Genomic DNA, 11,730 nt, shown 5'->3' on the forward strand with positions numbered 1-11,730 from the left:
CTGTTGCTGCCACATACTTTGCTTCAGAAAATTCATCTGTTACCTTCAGTTTACCAGCCTTACCATTATGGTTCAATGATTCTGGTATTCATCTCCAGTTTAGTCATCTCTCACAACATTTTTATCTGGAAGTCTTAAGATTCTTTCTAACTTAATGGGCAGTAAAAGGAAACTCTTCAGATTCCCTTTCCTAAGTTACTATCTCCTTCTAACTTCTGTCCATGAAGACCACAACTTCTCTAGCACCTCACCTAGATTCAGCACCCTGAAATCATCTTTGACTCAGCTTTGTTTTTTTATCCTTCATGTCTAGAATATAAGTAAGCTTTTGGTTTGTTTTAATCAAAATGTTCTTCCTCTTTACAAGTGAAAATGACTTGATAGCTGAAAATATACTTTAAAGCAGTGCTCCTCAAACTTAAAGATGGGAATCCTAGGTTTTCTACTTTGGGGTTTGATTGAAATTTTCCTTAATAAAACAGACTATTTACTTCATTCCTGAAGTTACTACCCATGATATCTTCCTCCCCTCAGTCATCCATCCTGAATAACTCAGAATCTTTAATAACTCTTTTATTCAAGGACCATAAGTAGTGGCTTATTTCCTGATATATTTTTACTTGACTTTCCAAGCCCTCCTTAAAGGTCTGTTACCATCAGTGTTTTTTCTTGTAATATCCCTAATCTAGCCAGATTGTTCTCACTTTCACAGTAGAACTATTTTATCTTCTTGTGTCATTTATATTTCATTCTTCAACTAAAGTACCAAATGTTTTTCTCCCACCCATGTATGTCATCTTCACCCTTCAAGTCCCACTTCATCCTTAAGCCTTCTCTAGCTGTGCCCATCAGGTCACTGAAGCAAGGTCTCACTTTTATGAACTTCTGGAAGTCTCTTAGTTTTTTCAGGATAATTCAACTCTGCCATCACCTTTTCATTAATTAATTATTAATTGCATTGTGTTAAGTTTGTACTACTGGAGCCAGACAGCTCCTTGACTCCAGTAGAGTCTAACAGAATGACTGACCGTAATACACACTCAGTATTGTTTGTTTAACCTGTAAGCATTATGCCTTGGTGGGGGAAATGCTGAAAGTATACTTGTTAATTCATATGAATCCAACTCACTGTCCTTTCAGGCTCGCGATGCAGAGAGCATTATGCTGAATCTGGCAGGACAGCTCATCATGATGCAGAGGGACAGGTCCGGCCCTCAGATCCGAGACAAGGACAGCAGCCCTAACCAAAGGAGGCTTGTGAGTTAGATGAGAGCCACTTAGAATGTGAAGGATGTCAGGTCTGGCCCTCAGATCCGAGACAGGGACAGCAGCCCTAACCAAAGGAGGCTTGTGAGTTAGATGAGAGCTGCTTAGAATGTGAAGGATGTCTGGGAGAAGAATGAGGGGATAAAAGAGTTTAAGAACAGAGTATTATCTTATGATTTGGAAACTGAGAAAGTATATAAAATTAGTTGTAAGCCTTTGGGTGCAAGACTGTGGAAAGTGGAGGATAAGATCCTACAGTGATAATAAAATGTTCTGTATGCCAGACGTTACTGCTTAGGTGTTATTGTTTGGAATAATTCTAATGGAAAAACAGGATAAATTGGTGAAGTTCCTTGGGGGAGGGGCGTTGTTTTGTTTTTAGATTTAAGTACACTTACTTTGAAAGGCAGGGCAGTATTACTAACTTTAAACAGATTCCTCTAATTTTCCCCAGAATTTATACTATTATTTTGAAAGACTTGAGAAACTAGTACCTAGGAAAAGTTCATCTACAAATTTAATGGGAAAGGAACTGATTTCAGTCTCTTTTTCTCCAGTTGCCATTCTGTCCTCCTGTTGTACTAGCCCAGTCTGTTGAAAATGTCTGGACCACATGTCGTGCAAATAAACAGAAGCGTCACCTGTTGGAGGCCCTCTGGCTGAGCTGTGGAGGTGCCGGGATGAAAGTCTGGCTCCCTCTTTTCCCCAGGGATCACCGCAAGCCCCATTCCTTCTTGTCCCAGCGGATCATGCTGCCTTTCCACATAAATATCTATCCCCTGGCTGTTCTGTTTGAAGATGCATTAGTCCTTGGTGCTGTCAATGACACTCTGCTCTACGATTCTTTGTATTCTCGGAACAGTGCTAGGGAACAGCTGGAGGTGCTCTTCCCTTTCTGTGTCGTGGAGAGAACCTCTCAGATCTACCTCCATCACATTTTGCGTCAGCTGCTGGTGAGGAACCTCGGGGAGCAAGCTCTGCTCTTAGCCCAGTCCTGTGCCGCGCTGCCTTACTTTCCCCACGTACTGGAGCTCATGCTCCATGAAGTGCTGGAAGAAGAAGCTACCTCACGGGAGCCCATTCCCGACCCTCTGCTTCCCACGGTGGCAAAGTTTATCACCGAGTTCCCCCTTTTCCTGCAGACAGTTGTTCACTGTGCCAGGAAGACTGAGTATGCCCTGTGGAACTACCTTTTTGCAGCTGTTGGAAACCCCAAGGACTTGTTTGAGGAATGTTTGATGGCTCAGGATTTAGATACTGCTGCATCTTACCTTATTATCTTACAGGTAACAATTTTCTTCTTGTAAATGTATAAGAATTAGTGAGCATAAACCTAGAGGAGAAAGAAAGCAAATGTCCTTGGTTGGCACTGTGATCGTGCTTAAAGAACTAGTACAGGGACTTCCCTGGTGGTCCAGTGGTTAAGACTCCATGCTCCCAATGCAGGGGCCTGGATTCAGTCCTTGGTCTCAGGGATCTAGATCCTGCATGCTGCAGTTAAAGAGTCCACATGCTGCCACTGAGACTCGGTGCAGCCAAATAAGTAAATACTACAAAGAAAAAAAGAACTATTAGAGTCAACTTATCTGTTCAGTTTTTATCTTTACTTTTGAAGAACTCAATCTTACTATATGATGGCAGAAAATTACTGTTAAAAAGTAGCATTGCAGGGTTGGGTTTTTTTTTAATCCTATTTGCCCATAAATAGGCCTAAAACAAATTAATGAGTTTACAGTATTATTTTGAATAATATTAAAGGAATGTCTTGTATGTATATATATACATATATACATTGTGCCTAGTCGCTCAGTCATGTTGGACTCTTTGTGACCCTATGGACTATAGCCCAAGCTCCTCTGTCCATGGGAATTCTCCAGGCAGGAATACTGGAGTGGGTTGCCATGCCCTCCTCCAGGGGATCTTCCCAACTCAGGGATCGAACCCAGGTCTCCCACATTGCAGACAGATTCTTTACTGTCTGAGCCACCAGAGAAGCACATGTATGTATATACATATAATGTGTTATAATACATATAATAATATGTACATATTACATATGATTATCAAAGTATATAATAAACATACTAGTAAATAATTATTCTGAATATTAGTGGGTTTATCTGAGCCCTCCACAGTAATCTCTCTCCTGGTGGCATGGAATTGCTGAGAAGTAAAAGTTCTTCCAAATTACCGCAGAGTTGTTTTTAATTGTTTAAAGAAGCTAACCATAAACCTGGTTTGAGATTCTGCCTGAAGCAGTTTTCCTGTCAGCATTTGCTTCATGGCAGCTGACTGAAGTCAGAGGAGATATTCTGGCAGAAGGTGGGTGGCCCTGAGATTCTGGCTATTCTTAAAAGGTCTCACAGTCATAAAAACAGAAACAAGATAAATGCAGTTTTTTGTTTGTTTGTTTAATTTAGGTCACTGCTTAGATTTCAGTGATCTCCCAAGCATTGGAATTAGAGACTTTATCAGGATTCCTAAGTTGTGACTGACACGATAATTCTAGTTGAACTTGCCTGTTAGGCGCCTCTCCATGAAGGCCAGGGCAAGCAGCAAGATTAAATCTGTGAAAGAACCACTGTGGATGCCCATTGTGTAGCAGTAGTACATACTGTTGCCCAAAGCAGTTTTTTATTAAGTCACATCCTCAGAAAGCTCTGTCACAGGACAGACCAGAGCTTTTTTGGAGTCAGAAAGACAAATTTATACTCTTGCTTTTCTGCTGATCTTCAACAAGTTGTTTATTTCTTTCTTTGTTTAGAACATATATTTTTATTTCTCTCTCATCCAACAGTCCTATTTTTGGGAACCAGACTTCTTTCATTTTGGATTTCTAACACTCTTGAGGGCAAGGGATTCTCAATGTGTGGTCTACGGAATTCTGGGGGTTTCTGAGACATATTCAGGAAGACTACAGAATCAAACTAATTTTCATATTAATACTGAGATACTATTTACCGTTTTTTCCTGTGCTTGTATTTGTACATGGGCATTACATTCTGCATTACCATGCAATTACAATTTTTAAAAAGTTTTAAATGCATAATTTCAACAAGTTGTTTAACTCAGTTTTCTCATGTGTAAAATGAGAATGATATACTTCTTTTGAGAGTCACTAGGAGAAATGAAAGAATGTATAAAGTTTAAGATATCTGGCAGTAATGGGAGTGCAAGAAATCATAAATTATATTACACCAGGGGAGTATTTGCCTCATGTATTCTTCTTACATGGTACTTTTCAATGCTTCTTTTGATTTTACTAGTAAATGATTCCCTACAGTGCTATATCTGCATTACTTGTCTGGGTTTAGGGAAGCATGGAGATAAAGAATTACTCATATCTTCTCAAATCATTTATAGTGTAAAAGGAATTCTTCGTTGTTTTTCTAGAACATGGAAGTCCCAGCAGTAAGTAGGCAACATGCCACCCTTCTTTTCAACACAGCCCTGGAACAAGGCAAGTGGGACCTGTGTCGACACATGATTCGATTTCTGAAAGCCATTGGCTCTGGAGAATCTGAGACGCCCCCATCCACACCTACAGCTCAGGTTAGTTGAAGAATTGCACAGCTCTGCTAGGCCACACACCCACGTGGCATCTTCCGCTAACCATACTGCACTTTGTGTGTAATCATAGGAACCTAGTTCAAGTGGTGGTGGATTTGAGTTCTTCAGGAATCGAAGCATCAGTTTATCCCAGTCAGCTGACAGTGTTCCTGCTAGTAAATTCAGCTTACAGAAAACACTAAGTATGCCATCCGGTCCTTCTGGAAAAAGGTAAAAGAATGAAGAACTGTTCCTGCTTTTAAGGAATTCTATAACACATTGCATTTCAGAGTATTTGTAAAATTGGATCTTAGGAAAAAACTGTTTGATCTGATTGCAGTTCCTTTTTACATTCCCAAAAGGCTTCCCTTTTTTCTTTCTCCTAAATTCACTTCTTTATTCTTTGTAGTATTTTTGCCCTTTGTGCTAGAATAGGTCTTGATGTGCCCATTCTAAATGCAACTAACATTAAATTACCTCTGATAACAGAGGACCAGAATAAAAAGGAAGATAGATCTGCAAATAATTCAAAAGCCTTCTGACAGTCAGCAGTTTTCCCATTCTTTCCCAGTGTACCTTTTGACATTTTAGTCCTGTACTGGACTCTCTTGGGACTCTTTTGAGTGGAGAAGTCATTAAACAGTTCGTGCCAAAAAGTATATCCTGGAGTCTGAAACCTGTATTATATGTAGATGGGTTACTATGCCCTGAGGGGTAGCTCTGAACTCATGCTGAACATTGTAAAGTAGATTTGCCTGTTTTGTGAGGTCCTTGTTTTCCTTCCTGTGTTGTTATGTGGTCTTGGCTCTTGGTTTCTTTCTCTCCCCTAATCCTTTCTTTTCTATTCTGTGTGTACTCTTACTACAGCGCCTGACACAGAATGAGAGCTTACTGAACATTTTTATTGTGATGTTTTACAGCTTTTTCTTACAGAGCCATTAATACACCTGCATTCCCAACACACGCACACTTAGACACACACACACCATAAGCAAGTTAAATGCAACCGTGAAAGACTATAAAACAATTGCCAGGCAAACAGTAGCTACTCAGCTATACCCTGAATGTGCGCGGTGTTTAATATATACTAAGTGCTCACTGCTCGCCAGGCACAATTCAAACATTTCCGTGTATAGGTCTTTCAGTAACAGCTCTGTATGGGTAAATATACTGTTATTATCCATATTATACAGGTGAAAAACAGAGGCCCAGAAAAATAAACTCTCTTTATATTCACAAAACTGTGGGGCAGAGCCAAGTTCAGAATGCAGGTAGTCCTGCTCCAGTACTGCTCTCTGAAGGCACGCCATCACCCCAGTACCAAACCAGTTGCGACTCACCAGTTCATAGGAATAAGGGGTAACAGATGATATTTAGTCATTCATTTCTTTAAATCTGTTTTTTTCTTATGTGTCTGTATAACTCACAGTAAGAGACTACATTTCACTTTGCTTCTCTTTAGTCTCCTTGGTCTGATCTCCTTTCCTCTTTTCATTGGTCTTTTCAAATACAGTGTTTGTTTGCTTCCTTTCTTTACTTCATCCAGTCACTATCCTCTTCCTGATTTTGCTTTGTAAGTCTCCTTTTTGTTTTCTATTCTGTACTTTTACAGACATGTTTAAGAGGCTACTTACTGTGTTCCAGCTACTGTTCAACAGGTGTGCTATCTCATGGAGAAGCTCTGGTACTTGATCTTCCTCTTCCCTCGAATCTCCTACCTCCTTGTCAGCATTTTCAGTGCTACTTCATAAGAAGTATGTGAAGCTTGTTCTGTAGCTTACTTGTGTTCCCACTTACAGATGGAGCAAAGACAGTGACTGTGCTGAGAACATGTATATTGATATGATGCTCTGGAGACACGCTCGGCGTCTCTTAGAAGAAGTTCGGCTAAAGGATCTCGGCTGCTTTGCAGCCCAGCTGGGCTTTGAACTCATTAGTTGGCTGTGCAAGGAGCGTACCCGTGCTGCCCGAGTAGACAACTTTGTGTTGGCCCTGAAGAGGCTCCACAAAGATTTCCTTTGGCCACTTCCCATCATCCCAGCTTCTTCTGTCAGTTCTCCTTTCAAAAATGGAAAATACCGAACAGGTAATATAGGCTTTGTGTTACTTATACAAGAATTGTATTTGCTCCAAATGTTTAGACATTTTTCCGTTAGTTGATATTCAAGAAGTCTTTTCATTCCAAGCTTAGATAGAAGCTGACTTTTTGTAGATCAGTTGGAACATCCACCATTTGACTAAGGATGTAAATAAAAGTAGATCATGTGTCTCTTGGCCTTTTGACTTTGAAGTTTAATTTATAAATCCAGCCAATTGTTTTCTCAGATTATCAGCAAGTTGAGCATTGACTGAGTATAGAAGATACCACACTTTTTTTTTTTTTGGTAGGAAGTTTCCTGCAATGCAGGAGACCTTGGTTCAATTCCTGGGTCAGGAAAAATCTCCTGGAGAAGGGAATGGCTACCCACTCCAGTACTGTGGCCTGGAGAATTCCATGAACTATATAGTACATGGGGTCGCAAAGAGTTGGACACAACTGAGCAACTTTCATTTGGCATTGGTTAGCCACAGATCTCAAAATAAGCTAAATTGTGACTTACCTGACAGGATTCATTCCAGAGAAATGGTAAAAAATACGTCTTTGAGAGCTTGGGCCATCTTCTAAATTAGGAGAGGGCAAAGTGAACTGTATCTTGATAAAAAAAAATTTTTTTTAGGTTTTTTTAGTTCAGGTTGTAATCATTATTACTTAGGAAAATTCAAACAAAACCCTTTTTATTATGGCATTTGGAAGTTTCATGTCATCTTAAAACCAAGGAAAATCATTTAAGGATGACTGAGGTTTTGCCTAGTTTCTGGTAAGTTAAATAATGATAGAAGATGACTGCCGGGTGGCATTATCTGGTCAGTGCATTCTGTTCCAGTCCAACCTCCCTGGTTCATGGGTGGGTGATGCAGTGTAGTGACATTAATTGGCTTTGAACTTTTCGTATTTGGAGTTGGTGGGGGAAGAGAAGCTGAAAGAACTGAACTGGAAATGGCAGTGTATGCACCTTTAATTCCTTTTTTTGTGTTTCCTACCTTGCAGTGGGAGAGCAGCTGTTGAAGTCACAGTCAACTGACCCATTTTTAAACCTTGAGATAGATGCTGGCGTCTCTAATATCCAACGAAGTCAGAGCTGGCTCGGCAACATTGGTCCTGCTCATCAAGAAATAGACACAGCCTCATCTCACGGGCCACAGATGCAAGATGCCTTCCTGTCTCCTTTATCTAATAAAGGTAGATATCATTTTAAATCCTAGCTCCTCATTAGTTTCTCTGGAGGAAAGTTTATATGCCATATGTAGCATTTCAGAGAGAGCTTTACTCATTTCAAGATGTGTCTTTGAGAATTAGCATTAGTATCTGCTGGACAGGTGAATAATTACTAGCACAAGGCCAAAATCACTTTGATTATACTTTACCGTGTTTATTTTACATAAATGAAACAGGTAAAACCTCACTACAGCTAAACACTAATAAATGAACCTTTGTAATCAATTTTGATGATACAGAAACACTAACTTTGAACCTCAAGTAAACAAAACTTTATCCATGTGTAAAGAATTCCATTCTTCTCATAGGTGGACCTATATTATAAAAAATTGTTACCAGTTATCTTCTGTTTATTTCAGCTGTAAAAAATTATGGGAAAATTTTTTTATCTTCTAAATTCCTGCATGATACCCTGAATTTTGCATCTCAGCCTTCAAAGCCTAAGATTACTGTCTGACCCTTTACCAAAAAAATGTGTGTCTTCTGCAATTGTAGTAATGGGTGAATTACAAATTGAAGAAGCTTTAAAGTGATGCATGTTGTTTAGGTTTATATAAGAGCTGAAGCAGCAGTTGGTCTGATTCTGCAGCTTCAGTGGCCAGATCCACCTGATGCCTGATTTTCAGTGTATGCTCACTGTTGCCTGAGCTGCTCCTATGTAGGGAGGCATATAGAAGCCATGGCTTCTTTTATTGTAGTAGAATACATGTAAAATCTACTGTTTTAAGGATTTTTATGTGTACAGTTCATTTATATTCTTGGGCAATCAACCTGCAAAACACTTGTTTACGTTGCAAAAGCAAAACTTTATACCCATTAAAGAAAACTCTCCATCTCTCCCTCCTCCAACTCCAGGCAACTACATTCTGTTTTCTGTCCCTGTGTAATTGTCTTTTTGTGTCTGGCTTATTTCACTTAGATAATGTTCTCAAAATTCATCCTTGTTGTAGCGTGCATGGGAATCTCCTTCCTTTTTCGGGTTTGTCAATATTCTGTTGTGTGTTCAAAGCACATTTTGTTTATCCATTCATCAGTGGCCACTTGCATTGCTTCCACCTTTTGGTTATTGTGAATTATGCTGCAAAGAACGGGGAGGGTGGGTACTGTGAATATGGGAAGTCTCTTTGAGACCGTTTTCAATTCTTCTGGGTATTGTCAGCTCACGAGATAATTCTGTTTTCAGCTTTTTCCTCATAGCAGCAGCCCCACTTTACTGCTTATCAACACTGGCAGGGATTCCAGTTTTGCCACGGCCTTGCCAATACTTCTTTGATGATTTTGTTAATAGTAGCATCCTAATGGACCTGAGGTGGCATCATTGCTTTTCTTTAGAAAACCTTTTAGAGAGATTATTTCAAACATATTTTAAAAGGAGAAATAATACTATAATGGGCACCTTCCCTCCAACCCTCACTTCAGTTATTACCAATTCATGAATAAATTTGTTGATAAAACACTTTCTTCTTGTACTATTGAACTAAATCTAAGATATGATATGTTTTATTTGTGAATGTTTCAGTATATATTTCTAAAAGGACTTTTTTTTTAAAATAATGGCACATCTCTCTAAAAATTTAACAGTAATTCCTTAATACCATCAAATATCCAGTAAGTATTCAAATTCCAGCTGTTTTACAATGTCATAATATTTTTGCGGTTTAAAAGAAAGTGAGAGTCACTCAGTTGTGTCTGACTCTTTGCAATCCCTTGGACTATACAGTCCATGGAATTCTCCAGGCCAGAATACTGGAGTGGGTAGCCATTCCCTTCTCCAGAGGAGCTTTCCACCCCAGGGATCGACCCCAGGTCTCCCGCATTGCGGGTGAATTCTTTACCAGCTGAGCCACGAGGGAAGCCCAAGGATACTTTGAATCAAGATCCAAGTAAGATTCATACACAGTGATTATGTTTCTTAAATTCCATTTTTAGTGCTTTTTCCCCTTCCCCATCTCTTTTTTTCTTCTTGCAATTTATTCATTGAAGAGACTTGCTTCTGAGAATTTTCTCATGACTGGATCTCAGTTGATTGCATCTTCATGGTTTAAACAGTTTCTGTACTTCTTGTAGACTGGTGATTGAATCTAAAGACTTGATTGGGAATCTTCTGGTGGTCCAGTGGTTAGGATTCTGTATTCTCACTGCCTCAAGGACCTGGAAACTAAAACCCCACAAGCTGTGTGGCACCTCCCTCTCCCCAAAAAGGACTTGAACAAATTGTAGCTAGGTTTGTTGTTGTTTCCAGAGGTGGGCAAGACTGCTTAATAGGTAGTAGTGTATTTTTCTTTTATATGGCACATAATGCCTGGTTACCTCTCTGATGATTTTTTTTTTTTTTTAACATCTACTATTTAATGTAACATGGGAATTTTAGTAGTGAATTTAATGTTTTGGTCTCAAAATCCTAAAGAGGAAGCAACATCTGAGAGACAGCCAATATTTTTAATTGAAGGAAGACATACATTAAGCTAGTTTGTGACTTTTGACAATTCTTCATCAGGTGATGAATGCAGTATTGGTTCAGCCACGGACTTGACTGAAAGTAGCTCCATGGTGGATGGAGACTGGACAATGGTGGATGAAAATTTCTCCACACTCAGTCTAACCCAGTCGGAGCTGGAGCATATCTCCATGGAGTTGGCGAGTAAAGGGCCTCACAAATCCCAGGTCCAGCTTCGGTAAGTTTCTCAACATTTTGGAAGCATAGAATGCCTCCTCAGGGCGTTTGGGCAAATTGGGTATATAGGCTGCCTTCCCAATAACGACTGCCCTTCTCTTCATCCATAGATCCTTCCTAGCATCAGTCACTGTGTTTCTGCTTCTGTATATAGGTATTTGCTGCACATCTTCATGGAGGCAGGATGTCTGGACTGGTGCATTGTTATAGGCCTGATTCTTAGAGAATCCTCAATCATCAACCAGATTTTGGTTATTATACAGTCTTCAGAGGTAGATGGAGAGATGTTACAGAACATAAAGACGGGGCTGCATGCTGTGGACCGATGGGCCTCCACAGATTGGTAAGTTATTAGGCTCGTTCCCTTGACTGTCCTCTGGTAACTTCTCCTCTTTCACATTAAGGCTTATTTCTGGTTCATTTATTTGGAGATTTGTAGGTTGCTTGAAATAAAAACTCCTTTTGTATATTCATTTTTAAGATTATTTTCTTTAGTTACCATTTTAGACCCAGTTATTTTAAATGAGTCATATTGATTGTTGTCAGTGAATGTGTGTCACTGAGGACCAATACAGTCCAAATGACCTTAGAACTAGGGTGGAACTTGAGATTTCTAGTTCTGTGGAATTGAAGATGATAACCTGAAAACGAGTAAAAATTTAAAGTCTGTGTGAGTTGAACATTCCATAGCAGTTACTGACAAGCCCAAAATAAGAATAGTGAATGAAAGTAGAAGAGCCTGGGATCTACCCCCTTTGTCGCCAGTCACCTGTGGATTTGGGGTTTCCCTCACTTGGCTCTAGTCTTCCTTAATTGGCAAATTCGTTTAGGTTAAATGTTCTCTGAAGGTCCTGTTTTTCAAGTCTGAAAATCCTATTAATGGTGTTTACGATTATAGAATATGCTTTTTAATTGCAGTACCGGA

General features: G+C 39.5%; 1 protein-coding gene across 9 annotated transcripts in view; it reads left to right on the forward strand.

The window, feature by feature from the left end:
• Positions 1-11,730, forward strand: part of RIC1 (RIC1 homolog, RAB6A GEF complex partner 1) — a 156,142-nt gene that overhangs the window by 124,915 nt on the left and 19,497 nt on the right. For all 9 annotated transcript variants that reach the window (XM_042243427.2, XM_042243429.2, XM_042243428.2 and 6 more), the window contains 8 exons: positions 1,141-1,257; positions 1,824-2,552; positions 4,660-4,818; positions 4,907-5,046; positions 6,615-6,901; positions 7,904-8,095; positions 10,629-10,806; positions 10,960-11,148. In XM_042243427.2, the coding sequence (XP_042099361.1) occupies positions 1,141-1,257; positions 1,824-2,552; positions 4,660-4,818; positions 4,907-5,046; positions 6,615-6,901; positions 7,904-8,095; positions 10,629-10,806; positions 10,960-11,148 (1,991 nt within the window). The remainder of the gene's footprint in view (positions 1-1,140; positions 1,258-1,823; positions 2,553-4,659; positions 4,819-4,906; positions 5,047-6,614; positions 6,902-7,903; positions 8,096-10,628; positions 10,807-10,959; positions 11,149-11,730) is intronic.

This window comes from Ovis aries, chromosome 2 (assembly GCF_016772045.2).
Source record: "Ovis aries strain OAR_USU_Benz2616 breed Rambouillet chromosome 2, ARS-UI_Ramb_v3.0, whole genome shotgun sequence".
Lineage (NCBI taxonomy): Eukaryota > Metazoa > Chordata > Mammalia > Artiodactyla > Bovidae > Ovis > Ovis aries.